This window comes from Salmo salar, chromosome ssa28 (assembly GCF_905237065.1).
Source record: "Salmo salar chromosome ssa28, Ssal_v3.1, whole genome shotgun sequence".
Taxonomy (NCBI): Eukaryota; Metazoa; Chordata; class Actinopteri; order Salmoniformes; family Salmonidae; genus Salmo; species Salmo salar.
Window position 1 is genome coordinate 25,834,443 of NC_059469.1, and position 18,396 is coordinate 25,852,838.

The 18,396-nt window shown below is 43.9% G+C and overlaps 1 protein-coding gene across 2 annotated transcripts; it reads right to left on the bottom strand.

Annotated features, from left to right (window-relative positions):
- Window positions 1–1,480: 1,480 nt before the first annotated feature.
- LOC106589758 (phosphatidylinositol 4-kinase type 2-alpha) lies at window positions 1,481–15,993 on the bottom strand. 2 transcript variants are annotated; one of them, XM_014180083.2, is made up of 9 exons: window positions 15,407–15,993; window positions 12,099–12,299; window positions 11,815–11,946; window positions 7,686–7,839; window positions 7,493–7,554; window positions 6,994–7,126; window positions 5,176–5,309; window positions 4,910–4,969; window positions 1,481–3,588 (listed from the first exon to the last, which is right to left on the bottom strand). In XM_014180083.2, the coding sequence occupies exons 1-9, from the start codon at window positions 15,728–15,730 to the stop codon at window positions 3,427–3,429; spliced, it is 1,362 nt and encodes a 453-aa protein (XP_014035558.1). In that variant the 5' UTR covers window positions 15,731–15,993; the 3' UTR covers window positions 1,481–3,426. The 2 variants fall into 2 exon arrangements, with proteins under 2 accessions (XP_014035558.1, XP_014035559.1); XM_014180084.2 differs by having other exon boundaries at window positions 7,027–7,126; window positions 15,407–15,990.
- Between the last annotated feature and the right edge of the window lie 2,403 nt (window positions 15,994–18,396).

Below are 18,396 nucleotides of genomic sequence, written 5' to 3' on the forward strand. Positions count from 1 at the left end.
CTCTGTTGTTCCAAACACTCGTTTGTCTCATGTGACTCTTTCGCACTGCATATGAGCATCCCGTACCAAACCTTGAACCATAAATGTCAAGGTGCATCAACAGAAAGAAAGTAAAGGAAAATTTGTTGATTTCAACTGGAAAGGAGAGATTTAGAAGAAAGTCAACATTTAGACATTCTAGGTAGATCTGCTATTTCCCCCTTTAGTACCCACACAGGCTCTCAGTAGATCTGCTGTTTCCTCCTTTAGTACCCACACAGGCTCTCAGTAGATCTGCTGTTTCCCCCTTTAGTACCCACACAGGCTCTCAGTAGATCTGCTGTTTCCTCCTTTAGTACCCACACAGGCTCTCAGTAGATCTGCTGTTTCCTCCTTTAGTACCCACACAGGCTCTCAGTAGATCTGCTGTTTCCCCCTTTAGTACCCACACAGGCTCTCAGTAGAACCGCTGTTTCCTCCTTTAGTACCCACACAGGCTCTCAGTAGATCTGCTGTTTCCCCCTTTAGTACCCACACAGGCTCTCAGTAGATCTGCTGTTTCCCCCTTTAGTACCCACACAGGCTCTCAGTAGATCTGCTGTTTCCCCCTTTAGTACCCACACAGGCTCTCAGTAGATCTGCTGTTTCCCCCTTTAGTACCCACACAGGCTCTCAGTAGAACCGCTGTTTCCTCCTTTAGTACCCACACAGGCTCTCAGTTGAGCTTGTGTCGCTTGACATTTTAGACCGGTTTCTACTCAGAAACCAACGGCATCAGAAGCCAGCTAGCTCAGCTACACAGTCACTGTTTTTTTACATTTTTAACCGTGGTCTCTTTCACGGATGAGCCCTGCACGAACACAACAATTACACTATACCCGTCTATATACACACACACATCAATTTCGCTATACCCATCTATATACACACATCAATTACACTATACATGAAAAACACACAACACAAAAAGCTAAACAAAATCATATGAAACAAACACAATCTTCAGTAAAAAAAATTTAAAAATCTAACAAATCCTTGGTTCTCTATAAAACTTTCAGATCGTGTTAAAATGAGACATCAGAGAATAACATTACTCTTCTGTGGCTCGCCCGCCACAAGTGTCCACGACTGAACTGTGTAATGACATACACCAGCAGACCGAAAGGTAACGCTTTATTTATCTGCCTGCCTTTTTATCTGGTGTTTATCTGGAAATAGTAGGCTAAGATGAAGTCAATACATAATAATGATCTGATTTGGTCAACATTCCTTTCAAATAAATCAACCAAGTCTGCCTCCCAATTCTCCGCCCTCTCTAGAAGTCAGCAATTGGACACTCCCGGTCATGGATTTAAAAACGGGATTGGTGTAAGCATGGGCTGGATTGAGTTTCCACGATGGCTAAATCCATGTTAGAAAAGTGTGCAAGTGCACACTTTGGGAGAAGGGTAGAAAAATCAGGATGCAACCTATGAGGCAAGAAAAGTACAAGAAACCTTGATAATGGAATAGTACAATTCTTTATGCATTTCATTCTTTAATACATTACATACAGTACAAATCATATCAGTGGAGGCTGCGGAGGGAGGACAGCTCATAATGGCTGGAACAGAGTAAATGAAATGGCAAACACATGGAAACCATGTATTTGATACCATTCCACCCATTCCGCTCCATCCATTACCACGAGCCCCTCCCCAATTAAGGTGCCACCAACCTCCTGTGCATTGTCAATACAATACATCAGTAGAACAGTTTGGTTACTACAGCAGGAAATGTACAATTAAATAAACAAGATGTGAGGAAACAGGCAATGTGCGTTTCTGAGACAGAGTACATTGCAGTCGTCCCATAGGTGGCGCCACAGGGCTGCCATCACATGCAGATGCCCATAACACAACACTGTTACCTGGTTTAAGTTCAGTAGGCACTAAATGGATAAAAAGTGTCCAAAATGGAGTGAAATCAGAAGGTACCATCTGGCCTTGTCCAATAAGACATGCTTATTTTTGTTTTCTGTTGCAAAAAATTTTCCCACGGTGTGCCCTAATGAACATGGCCCAGTTCAATCTGCAGTACAAACTTCAATCCCAGTATGAGTAGTTAGTACCACCTGTAACATGGTCCTTCTGTCATAGCCTGGTTAACCCATATTTAACACTGCACTCATGAAGTGAAACAATGGTGAGCGCTGCGTTCATTCTGGTTTAACCAGGCTACTTCAGTCAGGCTCAGTGGAGGCTGCTGAGGGGAGGACAGCTCATAATTATGGCTGGAATGGAGTAAATGGAACGGCATCAAACGGCATCACATGGAAACATTTTATTTAATACCATTCCGCTCCAGCCATTACCACCAGCCCGTCCTCCCCAATTAAGGTGCCACCAACCTCCTGTGGTCAGGCTCTTGTGGGTCAAAGGAAGACACTCATTCAAATAAGGCCCAATATGCTGAATGTCTGACCGCAGCATACATGCATACATACCACCATAGGATTGCAAAATTACAGTAACTTTCACAACATTCCTAGGTTTTCTGGTTGGAAGATTCCTGGAATCAGAAGGGTAAAAGCAGGAAATCTGTAATTTTCCAACCAGGATTTCTGAAAAACCTAGTAACTTTGAGAAAGTTACTGGAATGTTGCAACCCTAACAGACCATAAAGATTATAGCTACAAATATCAGGACACTTGACTTCTTCTCTGCTTGCTAGCTACAGGCCATACTGTTCATGGTAATGTCATGCTTCAGTGGCCATAAGAGATGCTAGAAGGCTGTAACTTGGTAAGGAAAGTGACCAGTTGGGGCTAAAATGTTTAACCTTAGGTAAAAAGGTATTCTGTGCACTTGAATTTGATTGGACTACCATATGTTGACATTTTGTAACGATAGAAAAAAATACTTAGCATTCTCCTTCAGTGACTGGTTACAATAAATACAACCATCGATTGGCAATGGGAACCTAACCTCTGCCACAGTGGGAGCCTTTCACAGTTGTGGGTCTTTATAATCATCTCTTTCAGCCAACTACCAATGCAGGGCTACCCAACTGTCTTAACATACCATTCTTTACCCCTTTATATTTATTTAAAAAGATCATTTGTAAGATACATTCGTTCTGAATTTTGACACTACTCTCTCTCATGTCTGTAGTTACAGCACAACTGTGTCTGATGGGTTCCAGGGAAGGTATATACATATCTGGCTTCCTATTGGCTTTGAGCAGGGAAGAGCTTTATTTGCTGATGAAACTGAAGTAAGGCAGATGTTTTTGAACGTTGCGCTTCTTCCTCCTCTCCAGTCTCTCAATCTGGTCCATTCTTCCTCCCTACTCTTCATCTGTCTCGCTTCTCACCATCCTCTCTTTCTGCTCCAGTGCTATACAGTCTTCCATCTCGAGTCTCTCCTCACTCCCCCTCTTACCTCCTTTTCTACTTGGCATCCTCCTCTACCACCAGGTAAAGAAGGGTTTCCTGCTCTGGAAGCTCTGTGTGTAGGACTCACTATTGGCTCTCTGTGGTGCTCTGGCTGTCTCCACTATGACTGGGGGCATCTGGACCAGTTGTAGGGGGGTCTTACGCTCCTTCAGGGCCTGGCTCAGGTTCAAGATCTGGTGGTAGACATATGGAGCTTCAGCATAGTTTAACACAAACAGATGGAAGCAAGCACACATATATAAGATCTGGTGACAAACACAGAGCTTCAGCACAGGTTTACACAAACTGATGGAAGCAAACACACAGAAACATTTACATAATCAAGATCTGGTGACAGAAACACAGCTTCAGCATCACACACTTAGTGTAACAGGCAAAACGTCAGTACAGAGAAAGTGGAGTCGCCACTCAACCGCTCAGACAAGAGACGTATGTGGCAGGGTCTACAGACAATCACAGACTACAAAAGGATAACCAGCCACGTCGCAGACACCGACGTCTTGCTCCCGGACAAGCTAAACACTTTCTTTGCCCGCTTTGAGGATAACACAGTGCCACCGACGCGGCTCACTCCCAAGGACTGTGGGCTCTCGTTCTCCATGGCCGACATGAGTAAGACTTAAGCGTGTTAACCCTCGCAAGGCTATCGGCCCAGACGGCATCCCTAGCCGTGTCCTCAGAGCATGTGTAGACCAGCTGTCTGGAGTGTTTATGGACATATTCAATCTCTCCCTATCCCAGCCTGTTGTCCCCACTTGCTTCAAGATGTCCACCATTGTTCCTGTACCTAAGAAAGCTAAGGTAACTGAACTAAATGACTATTGCCCTGTAGCACTCACTTCTCATCATGAAGTGCTTTGAGAGGCTATTTAAGGATCATATCACATCTACCTGACACCCTATACCCACTGTAATTTGCATACCGCCCCAATAGATCCACAGACGATACAATCACCATCGCACTACACACTGCCCTAACCCATCTGGACAAGAGGAATACCTATGTAAGAATGCTGTTCACTGACTATAGCTCTGTAGTGATCTCCATAGTGATCTCAAGGCCATCAGACTGTTAAATAGCCATCACTAGCTGGCTACCACCCGGTTACTCAACCCTGTACCTTAGAGGCTGCTGCCCTATGTACATAGACATGGAATCACTGGTCACTTTAATAATGTTTACACAATGTTTTACTCATTTCATATGTATATACTGTATTTTATTCTACTGTATTTTAGTCAATGCCATTCCGACATTGCTCGTCCTAATATTTATATATTTCTTAATTCCATTCCTTTACTTTTAGATGTGTGTATTGTTGTGAATTGTTAGATAATACTGCACTGTTGGAGCTAGGCACACAAGCATTTCGCTACACCCACAATAACATCTGCTAAATATGTGTATGTGACCAACACAATTTAATTTGAGTAGGAAGACAATGACAAATACTGACACTGTTCAGATGTCCAGGTATTCCCCCACCAACTCACCTGTCCTCTCATCACAGCTATCTGTTTGTGGAACTGTCTTCTGTCAAAGCCTGGATCCTTCTGTAGAGAACACAGGACAAGATGTTACTTTAATAACGTTGGCATGATGCAAGAAGTGTTGTGAGGATGACAGAATGGAGTAGAGTAGAACTTTGTTGTGACATCAAGGCCATGAAAACCTTGGTCCCAGGTTAAGTTTGTGCTGTCCATAAGAGCTGGCAGAAATACAAATATCTGGGGACAGGCAAATTAAACCCCCTGCTAACCTTAAAGAGTTGGTAGAGGTCTTCCTCCAGGTCTTTGATGAAGGTGGGGTCGGTCAGTTTTGGCAGAACCAGGTCCCTAATCTCCTCAGAGAAAGGAACCTTAGCCTGAGATAACCACGCCCAGTAGAATGGATCTACAGAGAGGAGGAATGAAGTAGTGTGAGTTCCTCTCATACAGTTGAAATCAGAAGTTTACATACACCTTAGCCAAATGCATTTAAACTGTTTTTTTAAACAATTCCCTGTCTTAGGTCAGTTAGGATCACCACTTTATTTTAAGAATGTGAAATGTCAGAATAATAGTAGAGTAGAATGATTTATTTCAGCTTTTATTTCTTTCATCACATTCCCAGTGGGTCAGAAGTTTACATACACACTCAATTAGTATTTAGTAGCGTCGCCTTTAAATTGTTGAACTTGGGTCAAGCATTTCGTGTAGCCTTCCACAAGCTTCCCACAATAAATTGGGTGAGTTTTGGCCTATTCCTCCTGACAGAGCTAGAGTAACTCAGTCAGGTTTGTAGGCCTCCTTGCTCGCACACGCTTTTTCAGTTCTGCCCACACATTTTCTATGGGATTGAGGTCAGTGCTTTGTGATGGCCACTCCAATACCTTCACTTTGTTGTCCTTAAGCCATTTTGCCACAACTTTGGAAGTATGCTTGGGGTCATTATCTATTTGGAAGACCCATTTGCGACCAAGCTTTAATCTTCCTGACTGATGTCTTGAGATGTTGCTTCAATATATCCACATAATTTTCCTACCTCATGATGCCATCTATTTTATGAAGTGCACCAGTCCCTCCTGCAGCAAAGCACCCCCACAACATGATGCTGCCACCCCAGTTGCTGCACGGTTGGGATGGTGTTTTTCGGCTTGCAAGCCTCCCTCTTTCTTCCAAACATAACGATGGTCATTATGGCCAAACAGTTCCATTTTTGTTTCATCAGACCAGAGAACATTTCTCCAAAAAGTATGATCTTTGTCCCCATGTGCAGTTGCAAACCGTAGTCTGGCTTTTTATGGTGGTTTTGGAGCAGTGGCTTCTTCCTTGCTGAGCGGCCTTTCAGGTTATGTCGATATAGGACTCATTTTACTGTGGATATAGATACTTTTGTACCTGTTTCCTCCAGCATCTTCACAAGGTCCTTTGCTGTTGTTCTGGGATTGATTTGCACTTTTCGCACCAAAGTGCGTTCATCTCTAGGAGACAGAACACCTCACCTTCCTGAGTGGTATGACGGCTGCGTGGTCCCATGGTGTTTATACTTGCGTACTATTGCTTGTACAGATGAACATGGTATCTTCAGGCGTTTGGAAATTGCTCCCAAGGATGAACCAGACTTGTGGAGGTCTACACTTTTTCTGAGGTCTTGGCTGATTTCTTTTGATTTTCTCATGATGTCAAGCAAAGAGGCACTGAGTTTGAAGGTAGGCCTTGAAATACATCCACCGGTACACCTCCAATTAACTCAAATGTTGTCAATTAGCCTATCAGAAGCTTCTAAAGCCATGTCATCATTTTCTGGAATTTTCCAAGCTGTTTAAATGCACAGTCAACTTAGTGCATGTAAACTTCTGACCCACTGGAATTGTGATACAGTGAATTATAAGTGAAATAATCTGTCTGTAAACAATTGTTGGAAAAATGACTTGTGTCATGCACAAAGTAAATGTCCTAACCGACTTGCCAAAACTATAGTTTGTTAACAAGAAATTTGTGGAGTGGTTGAAAAACGAGTTTTAATGACTCCAACCTAAGTGTATGTAAACTTCCGACTTCAACACACACATACATACCAACACACACATACATACCAACACACACGTATGTGTGTGAGAGACACTCACAGGCTCTCCAGGAGTCAGGGTGTTTGATTGGGAAGGCAAGACCATTGTCTATGGCTGCCAGTCTGATAATGGGCTCTTTTACCACCACCCAGTCTGTCTCCTACACACACACACACACACACACGGAGCGACAATAAGAATGTGACATTCCAGTTTCACACTTTCTTTAATAACTCCTATAAAACTAATGCTACAAGTCAAAATCTTACGTTTACATTTTAGTCATTTAGCAGACGCTCTTATCCAGAGCGACTTACAGTAGTGAATACATACATTTCATTTTCATTTCATGCATTTTTAAAAAAGTTTTTGTACTGGCCCCCCGTGGGAATCGAACCCACAACCCTGGCGTTGCACACACCATGCTGGCATTGCAAACACCATGCTGGCGTTGCAAACACCATGCTCTACCAACTGAGCCACAGTTGGTAGAGCAATACAAATTGTATTTTGTAAGTCTACTCACCCGGTTCCTTTCTGTGTCCATTGGACAGTCGTATTTTAACAGCCAGTTGTCATTCCCCCGATCTGCAAGCATCAACACAGCATCAAGCTACAATGCATCTAATTCAGTTATTCATCCTCCCTTCCACACACACATACCGGTGTTCCTGACGATGAAATACAGAAACACTAGCTTCTCTGTTTCTTGCACACACCTGTGTTCCTGATTATATAGTCGAGGACCACCAGTCTCTCGAACTGAAGCTGCAGCTGCCGATTGGTGTTCTCTGGAAGAGGCTCTGCCTCAAACCGCTTTAGCCAATAGTCTGCGTCTTTGTAGCCCTCCACAAACAACTGGAATGATCCCACCTGAGCCATGGAGGAAAATTGGATTATTATAAGGCAAAGGCTCATACATGCTGATAGGAAGTTCTACATTATTATACCTGCAGGCTTTAAAAAGGGGCAATCCGCAGTAGCTACATCCATTTTTGGACTTATAAAGGAATGATAATCATTGATTCTTGAAAAATATAACTTACAGTGCCTTGCAAAAGTATTCATCCCCTTGGAGTTTTTTTTATTTTGTTGCATTACAACATGTAATTTAAATGAATTTTTATTTGGATTTCATGTAATGTACATAAACAAAATAGTCCAAATTGGTGAAGTGACATGAAAAAAAATGACTTGTTTCAAAAAATTCTAAAAAATCAAAAACTGAAAGGTTGTGCGTGCATATGTATTCACCCCCTTTTCTATGAAGCCCCTAAATACAATCTGGTGCAAACAATTACCTTCAGAAGTCACACAATTAGTAAAATAAAGTCCACCTGTGTGCAATCTAAGTGTCACATGATCTCAGTATAAATACACCTGTTCTGAAAGGCCCCAGAGTCTGCAACACCACTAAGCAAGCGGCACCATGAAGACCAAGGAGCTCGCCAAACAGGTCAGGGACAAAGTTGTGGAGAAGTACAAATCAGGGTTGGGTTATAAAAAAATATCAGAAACTTTTAACATCCCACAGAGCACCATTAAATCCATTATTTAAAAAAATGGAAGTGATATGGCACCACAACAAACCTGCCAAAACAGGGCTGCCCACCAAAACTCATGGACCAGGCAAGGAGGGCATTAATCAGAGAGGCAACAAAGAGACCAAAGATAACCCTGAAGGAGCTGCAAGCTCCACAGCTGAGATTGGATTATCTGTCCATAGGATCATTTTAAGCCATACACTCCACAGAGCTGGCAAGAAAAAAAGCCATTGCTTCAAAAAAATAAGCAAACATGTTTGGTATTTGCCAAAAGGCATGTGGGAGACTCCCCAAACATATGGACGAAGGTACTCTGGTCAGACGAGACTAAAATTGAGCTTTTTGGCCATCAAGGAAAACACTATGTCTGGCGCAAACCCAACACCTCTCATCACCCTGAGAAAACCATCCCTACAGTGAAGCATGGTGGTGGTAGCATCATGCTGTGGGGATGTTTTTCCATCGGCAGGGACTGGGAAACTGGTCAGAATTGAAGGAATGATGGATGTCGTCAAATACAGGGAAATTCTTGAGGGAAACCTGTTTCAGTCTTCCAGAGATTTGAGACTGGGACGGAGGTTCACCTTCCAGCAGGACAATGACCCTAAGCATACTGCTAAAGCAACACTCGAGTGGTTTAAGGGGAAACATTTAAATGTCTTGGAATGGCCTAGTCAAAGCCCAGACCTCAATCCATTGAGAATCTGTGGTATGACTTAAAGATTGCAGGACACCAGCGGAACCCATCCAACTTGAAGGAGCTGGAGCAGTTTTTCCTTGGATAATGGGCAAACATCCTAGTGGCTAGATGTGCCAAGCTTATAGAGACATACCTCAAGAGACTTGCAGCTGTAATAGCTGCAAAAGGTGGCTTTACAAAGTATTGACTTTGGGGGGGTGAATAGTTATGCACGCTCAAGTTCTGTTTTTTTGTCTTCTTTCTTGTTTGTTTCACAATAAAAAATATTTTGCATCTTCAAAGTGGTAGGCATGTTGTGTAAATCAAAATGATACAAACCCCCCAAAAATAAATAAATTCCAAGTTGTAAGGCAACAAAATAGGAAAAAATGGCAAGGGGGTGAATACTTTCGCCTCCTGCGCTTAGTTCAACTGTTGTACCCCATCAGAACCTAAAATATACTGCTCAAAAAAATAAAGGGAACACTTAACTCCAAGTCAATCACACTTCTGTGAAATCAAACTGTCCACTTAGGAAGCAACACTGATTGACAATACATTTCACATGCTGTTGTGCAAATGGAATAGACAACAGGTGGAAATTATAGGCAATTAGCAAGACACCCCCAATAAAGGAGTGGTTCTGCAGGTGGTAACCACAGACCACTTCTCAGTTCCTATGCTTCCTGGCTGATGTTTTGGTCACTTTTGAATGCTGGCGGTGCTTTCACTCTAGTGGTAGCATGAGACGGAGTCTACAACCCACACAAGTGGCTCAGGTAGTGTAGCTCATCCAGGATGGCACATCAATGCGAGCTGTGGCAAGAAGGTTTGCTGTGTCTGTCAGCGTAGTGTCCAGAGCATGGAGCCGCTACCAGGAGACAGGCCAGTACATCAGGAGACGTGGAGGAGGCCGTAGGAGGGCAACAACCCAGCAGCAGGACCGCTACATCCGCCTTTGTGCAAGGAGGAGCAGGAGAAGCACTGCCAGAGCCCTGCAAAATGACCTCCAGCAGGCCACAAATGTGCATGTGTCTGCTCAAACGGTCAGAAACAGACTCCATGAGGGTGGTATGAGGGCCCGACGTCCACAGGTGGGGGTTGTGCTTACAGCCCAACACCGTGCAGGACGTTTGGCATTTGCCAGAGAACACCAAGATTGGCAAATTCGCCACTGGCACCCTGTGCTCTTCATAGATGAAAGCAGGTTCACACTGAGCACGTTACAGACGTGACAGTCTGGAGACGCCGTGGAGAACGTTCTGCTGCCTGCAACATCCTCCAGCATGACCGGTTTGGCGGTGGGTCAGTCATGGTGTGGGGTGGCACAGCCCTCCATGTGCTCGCCAGAGGTAGCCTGACTGCCATTAGGTACCGAGATGAGATCCTCAGACCCCTTGTGAGACCATATGCTGGTGCGGTTGGCCCTGGGTTCCTCCTAATGCAAGACAATGCTAGACCTCATGTGGCTGGAGTGTGTCAGCAGTTCCTGCAAGAGGAAGGCATTGATGCTATGGACTGGCCTGCCTGTTCCCCAGACCTGAATCCAATTGAGCACATCTGGGACATCATGTCTCGCTCCATCCACCAACGCCACGTTGCACCACAGACTGTCCAGGAGTTGGCGGATGCTTTTGTCCAGGTCTGGGAGGAGATCCCTCAGGAGACCATCCGCCACCTCATCAGGAGCATGCCCAGGCGTTGTAGGGAGGTCATACAGGCACGTGGTGGCCACACACACTACTGAGCCTCATTTTGACTTGTTTTAAGGACATTACATCAAAGTTGGATCAGCCTGTAGTGTGGTTTTCCACTTTAATTTTGGGTGTGACTCCAAATCCAGACCTCCATGGGTTGATAAATTGGATTTCCATTGATTATTTTTGTGTGATTTTGTTGTCAGCACATTCAACAATGTAAAGAAAAAAGTATTTAATATGATTATTTCATTCATTCAGATCTAGGATGTGTTATTTTAGTGTTCCCTTTATTTTTTTTGAGCAGTGTATAAGCTTGTTTTACCCCATGTTTGTAAACATTGTAAACGTAAATGTTAGCCTCAACATGCTTACAACTATAAATGTTGATATCTTAGATGGTCGGTCTTTACATCAATAGCTCAGATTATGCATTTTAGAGTGGTTACATTTAGTCAGGCCTGATCCCTCAGCTTTTTAACAAAACTGAGGCGGGGTACCCGCTTTGTTATTGTTTCAATTGTAAGTTGCCCCTTTAAGGCTTACCGTATTATTTACTTTAGGGCAGTGTTCTTCAACTGTAGTCCTGGGGATTGCAGGCTTTGGTTCTAACCCAGCATTAACATACCTGATTCAAATTCATCAACTGCTCCTCAAGCCCTTGATTGGTTGAATTAGTCATCAACGCTACATGTGGCATGTATGACGCATTAAGTGTTGGCTAAAGCTGAGACAGAAGCACCATAACAGCATTGTGTTCACTGTTGCAAAACATTTCTAAATATTGTACAAAATCTGTGTTTCTTGTTGGACAAGTTCAGATAATGCCTCACTGTTTCAAGCTGTTTTAGATTGCGTTCTCCCATTTCATGCCGAATGAACACTGCCCAGTTGTAGGTTCGGAACTCCAGGCGGCAGTTGAACCTACCTTAGGAGGGAGGCCTATTCTGTTGAAGCGCTGTCCAACTTTGGGAACTTTCTCCAGAGCTAGCCTCTTTCCCCGAGACTTGACTCTGTCTATAGCATTGTAGTTAAACGTATCACTGGCCAGGTACACCACCTAGAGAAGAGAGAGGCGAGAGAGAGAGCGAGATAGTGATGAACGGGAGAGAAAGATCATTTATTGTTCATACCCTATGTGTGTGTGTGTGTGTGTGTATGACTGACAGCGTGTGTGTGAATGCATGCATGTCTGCCTGTAACCCCCCCTACCTTGGTCTGGGGCACAATATTGAGCTGTAGTTTCTGGTCCACCAGACTGGCCCCTGCCTCAGACAGATGGCCCTGGTTCAGGACCAGACAGTCCCGTCCGAAGCAACAGGGACAACACAGCTTCTGGAGCCACTTGGTCCACTTTGGGTTCAGCTGACCATACGGCTCCTCGTTCTTAGGCTTGAACACACCGATGACCTTCTACACACAGACAGACAGGGGATTATTATTGGTACTTGTTACCCTCTACTAATATTCTTTACCCATAGTAAGAGAGAGAGTGGTAATGTCAGAGAAAGTGACATAACACAACATTTGCCAATCAAAGAGGGCGATTCATGGTGCAGCAGAACCTGCAGGATGGGGCTAACAAGCTGGAATTGGAATAGTTTTGCAAGCCATTAAAGTCAATCGGATTAACTTGAGTTTCCTCACATGATCGACTGTGGAGGGAGCCACACAGGAGGCTAAGCACAGAGACTGAGGCTAGCTTTGTAGTCTATGGGCACGTTCCAGGTCGTCTTTAATACAGTCTCGCTGACTGTGCCAGAAGATCATGTCTCACAACACCTGGAGAAGTGTTTAACATCTCTGGAACCACATTGATGTGGCTTAGCTCACAGAACAGGACCGCTGAAGTGCGTAGCACAGAAAAATTGTTGTCCTCGGTTGCAACACTCACTACCGAGTTCCAAACTGGCTCTGGAAGCAACATCAGCACAAGAATTGTTCGTCTGGAGCTTCATGAAATGGGTTTCCATGGCCGAGCTGCCGCACACAAGCCTAAGTTCACCAAGCGCAATGCCAAGCGTCGGCTGGTGTGGTGTACAGCTCGCCGCCATTGGACTCTGGAGTGGTGGAAATGTGTTGGCTGAATCACGTGATGAAGTGATGAATCCTGCTTCACCATCTGGAAGTCCGACAAACAAATCTGGGTCTGGCGGATGCCAGGAGAACGCTGCCTGCCCAAATGCATAGTGCCAACTGTATAGTTTGGAGGAGGATGAATAATGGTTTGGGATAGGCCCCTTAGTTCCAGTGAAGGGAGATCTTAAAGCTACAGCATACAATGACATTCTAGACTATTCTGCACTTCCAACTTTGTGGCAACAGTTTGGGGAAGGCCCTTTCCTGTTTCAGCATGACAATGCCCCGTGCACAAAGTGAGACCCATACAAAGATGGTTTGTCGAGATCGGTGGAAGAACTTGACTGGCCTGCACAGAGCCCGGACCTGAATGGGAGCAGGTCCCTGCAGCAATGTTCCAACATCTAGTGAAAAGCATTCCCAGAAGAGTGGAGGCTATTATAGCAGCAAAGTGGGGACAAACTCCATAGCGGTAGGTAACCTAGTGGTTAGAGCGTTGGGCCAGTAACCGAAAGGTTGTTTGATCAAATCCCAGCACTGACAAGGTAAAAATCTGTCGTTCTGCCCCTGAACAAGGCAGTTAACCCACTGTCCCTAAGCCGTCATTGTAAATAAGAATATGTTCTTAACTGACTTGCCTAGTTAAATAAAGGTTCAATATATAATAATTAATGCCCATGATTTTGGAATTAAATGTTTGACGGTGTCCACATAGTTTTGGTCATGTAGTGCATGTGCCATGAGTGGGATCTGAACCCTGGTCTCCCGCTTTTTTAAACGCCCTTTGTTTTCAAGTAAGCCATATAACTCAGTCTTATGCAGCAGCACCAGCACATGATTTTGCTTACACTGTCTGTCTGCTCTGCCAACCTGCTGTTGCTGATTCTAGCTCTGACAGTGTAGTGACGTCATCATGTTCTGTATTGACTTCCACCAGCTGCAGCATCTCTCTGCAGTGTTGCTTTTTGGGTGATGTGACAGTTGAGGTGAGCAATTTACACATGATGGTTTCTAGCCATAGTAGACCTTGCTGTATAGTAGATATGGGATGTAGTTCAACCATGCCAGGCTGGGGCTGTGACCTGGATGTCGGCCAGGGATCTGAACCCTGGTCTATTGGTCAAAACCAGCGTCTTAACTATTAGACCAAGAGAAAATTCTCTCTTGGGCCGAGGGTGACCAAGATTTGTAAAATCGCTAGCAGGGAGGACTACCTCATAAAATTGTGAGTCCATCTCACCTCTGCTACATATGCACGGCACGACAACAGTAAAGATGCCCTGGAACGCAGCCTATGCAACCCTGTAAGTTTATATCTGTTGCCTTTAATAGCCACTGGTCCATAGGAGAGTAACAGAAATGTGTTTGTGTTGAATTGAAAGGAGAGAGAGAGAGAGAGAGAGGCAGGCTAGGGAACGGAAATGGAGTATCCATCTTCTTCAGAAAGTGTGAGGATGCTGATTACTCGTCCTACCTCTGGAGAGAAAATGGAGAGCTGGTCTACAGCAGATCACATTAACATGTGAAAAAAGCATAATACTCTCTCCCAGCCTGCCTTATATAATAGGCCTCCTGTATATGAGTGTCTCAACCTTTTCTATACAGGGACGTCAGCACATTTGCTAGGCCCGAGAGCTGATAGTGACAGCTAATCTTTGAAAGATTGTGCACTGTGCACCACACTGGTTTTAATAGAAGTTGCCCCAAGGCATGTCTAGGATCTTACAGTGTCCTTATCCTTAGATCAAGGTCTGGGGGCAACTTCTTTCTATTTCATGCGTCACACCACCATGGGGCTGGCAGCCCACAGAGGTTTTTTCCCACCCTGACTGCCACTGTGCCAATGACACTGGGCTCTGTGATGATGCCAGGCCACAGCCCCAGCCTGGCATGGTTGAACTACATCCCATATCTACTATACAGCAAGGTCTACTATGGCTAGAAACCATCATGTGTAAATTGCTCACCTCAACTGTCACATCACCCAAAAAGCAACACTGCAGAGAGATGCTGCAGCTGGTGGAAGTCAATACAGAACATGATGACGTCACTACACTGTCAGAGCTAGAATCAGCAACAGCAGGTTGGCAGAGCAGACAGACAGTGTAAGCAAAATCATGTGCTGGTGCTGCTGCATAAGACTGAGCTATAAGGCTTACTTGAAAACAAAGGGCGTTTAAAAAAAAAAATGACAGATTGCATCCTCTCCCCATCAGTCTCCCTGCCTGCCTGTCTGTCTGTCAGTCCGTCTGTACATCCATCCATCCGTTAGTCAGTCTGTCTGTCTGTGTACATTTTTCTCTCGAAAGACTAGCAGTCCTAGCTAGAAGAAGCTTGTCTGTTTTAATGTTACAGATGACTTGTAACATTAAAAAGTCAAAATACTTTATATAAATGGTCATTTAAAAAGCTAGTTGCGGGACGAAGCTAGTCCGTCTCACCCCTTGAGAGTCTTTCACGAAGTAACTACCACTAGATCCTTGGCAGATGATCTCTGGAAAGATCTCTTCTTCTATGGCTTGTTCTGCTTTCCTCACGATCTCCCGAAACTCCGGGTCGTCTGGAAACTCATTCCTGTGTGGATCCCGCAGAGAGTTCCCTCTGTCCCTGACCAACAGCGGCTGTCTCTCCCGGCTGCGTCCAGGGCTCCCCGCCGACACTCGCACCACAGAACCCGGAGTTCTTGGACCGGTGGCTTCGCTCTGGCAGTAGTTGTAATCTATGGAGTCCTGGAGAGGAGAGACGAGGGGGCTCGTTTCGTCCATTTCAGCGTGGGATTTCGGGTATTACAGCGGCCGGTAAATGGACAGATAGGCGCCAGGATGAGGGAATCAGACGAGGTGTTGTTTCGATGCTGTTGATTCCAAGCTTTCAAACAAAACATGACCGTCATCTTCTGCATAAAGACCCACCCACTCGGAATAGAGACTTGCAATTGGCGTTTCCTCTGCCCAGCCTCCTCGTTCGTAGTACCGCCCGTTTCTGAGGGAACGCTTGTTGTGTGGTGAAATCTGTGAAATAAAATATGCATAACGTAATCGATGATTCTGATCGATATTCTGATCACCCCACTGATCAAATGAATGTGATAAATCAGGCAAGATTGGGCGCTGGTAGTTAAAATTACTTCTCAAGTGTTCTATCATTACATTTCCAATTCTTCATCACTTTCAGTCAAAATTCAGTGGTTGCATTCGATTCCACTGAAATGTGGTAGTAGTCACTTTGTAGTAGAGCAACCTGGTCTCAGAGCATTTCATATTATTCTGTATGTAAATCCGGGAGAGTCCATTTCTCGTGGTATGTAATCATTTGTGGATGTCCATCACCCATTTGGGATGATATGTTACAAAAAGGCACTTTCACATATGAGATATCTTTGTTGCAGGTGCATGGTAACAGTTAAATAGGATGAGAAAAAAGCAGAAACCTGCACACTGCTCTTGCTAGTGTCACTGAGCTTTATTAAGTTTTACATAACTGTAATCTACAATTTCTATAAGTTTGTAACCAGCTATTATAAACTGGTTACCAACTTAATTAGAGCAGTGAAAATAAATGTTTTGTCATACCTATGGTATAAGTTGGTAACCAGTTTATGATAGCAATAAGGCACCTCGGGGGGTTGTGATATATGGCAGATATACCACGGCTAAGGACTGTGTTCAGGCACTCCGTGTTGCCAGGGGCGGAAATCCCGGGGGGGACGGGGGGGACACGACCCCCCCATCCTGGGAAAAATATGATTTGTCCCCCCCAATATCACTGAAACATAATTATTTAATTTAAATAATATTAATAATACGCAATGAAAGCAATTGTGCTGATTATAGACACTTAATAGCGCGTTTTTAAGTTTCAAAAGATTGCGACCCCCCCGCCCTTTGCCTCACAATGGTTTGATCCACTGCCAGTTCCTTAGCTTGCTACGTAACTGCCGTGAGGTTCATCCAGTCAATCGCGCACACACACACTAGCTGTATATGCAGAGCTAGCGCGCAAATATTAACTATTAAGCTAGCTAGTACCTATTCCATTTATGTGGCGTCGTCAAAGATGGAATCAGCATGCAGATGATGTAAGTTAGTGCTTTAAAGTCCCTGTGATAAGGTTAGCGATAAACTGAAGTCCAAACTGAACAGAACTACACTCTCATCTACCATTGTCTTAAATATATTTAATGGTCTCGTTACAAAAGCTAAATTGTCGCAAGCGAACTTTTATTTATTTATTTTATTTCACCTTTATTTAACCCGGGTAACAAAGATTATAGCAAACACCACTGAAACTGAATTGGTGCTCGCTAGCTTTGCAAATTCAGCTATTGTTGGAAGCCAGCCAATATGAAACAAACTATTAAAATTACAAAAGGTTGCAGCATATGTTGTGTAAATGGTGAACTCATACAGCTGTCAACTCTTGTCATTTTAATTCGTTTCACATTTGCTAGCTACCTTTTAGATCGAAGCCCATATAGAATGATTGAAGATGATAGAAGCCCATCTCCTACTGTAAATAACCTACACACTGTGTGTGTAGCCAGCCAGGTAGAAAAATGGCAGAAAAATAAAAGACGGACATCAGAGTATTTTTCAATACACCAAAACGCATAGTAAGAACCCTAGTAGCCTAATATCTGAAAGACTAGTTGATAAAATGTTCATAAGAAAGAAATGAAATTCTAATGGAAATGTTTCACAATGATGTCATTAGGCAGAGCAGGCAACAGATGGCACACAGACAGCAGAGTTGGGGACAGATATGCAGGGACAGACTGGCAGAGACAGGGAGTCTCAGGTAAGTTTGTTGAGTCTTTGTTTGGCAACATTATAAAAGGTTCTCAATTTTTTTGACTTGTAAAATAGGAACATAATTGGAAAATGCCATGGATACCCCCACTCTCAACTTAAACTGGTGACTGAACTAAGATTTGTTAAAGGCAATGGTATTGCTGTTGTGATTAGTTGTGTAGTTTTGGGTACCGGTAGTTAGGAGTATGGCAAACACCTTATTTCTTTGGTTCCTCAATATACATTTACCATATTACAATGTAGGCTATGTGTTACAGCACTACTTTTGGTGTCCCCCTCAGGAATTGCTCTTGAGAAAATGTAATGTAATTGTCCCCTCCAAAGTGGATATCAGATTTTCGCCCCTGCGTGTTGCGTCATACTAAGAACAGCCCCTAGCCGTGTCATTGAAACACGCACATAAAGGCGTCATAAAGGTCATCTTAACTGACTGATATTAACTCAGAACAAAATGTAGGCATATATTTCCTTACGCTGTGTTAAACAGACCTTATTTTCGGCGTTTCTCCCAAAACCACTTTCTTTTCACATTAATTTCCCCGATAATGGCTAAATGAACCAGCGGTAACTAATATCCAACCTACAACGAGGGGGTTCGATTAATCTCGAACGGGCGCCCG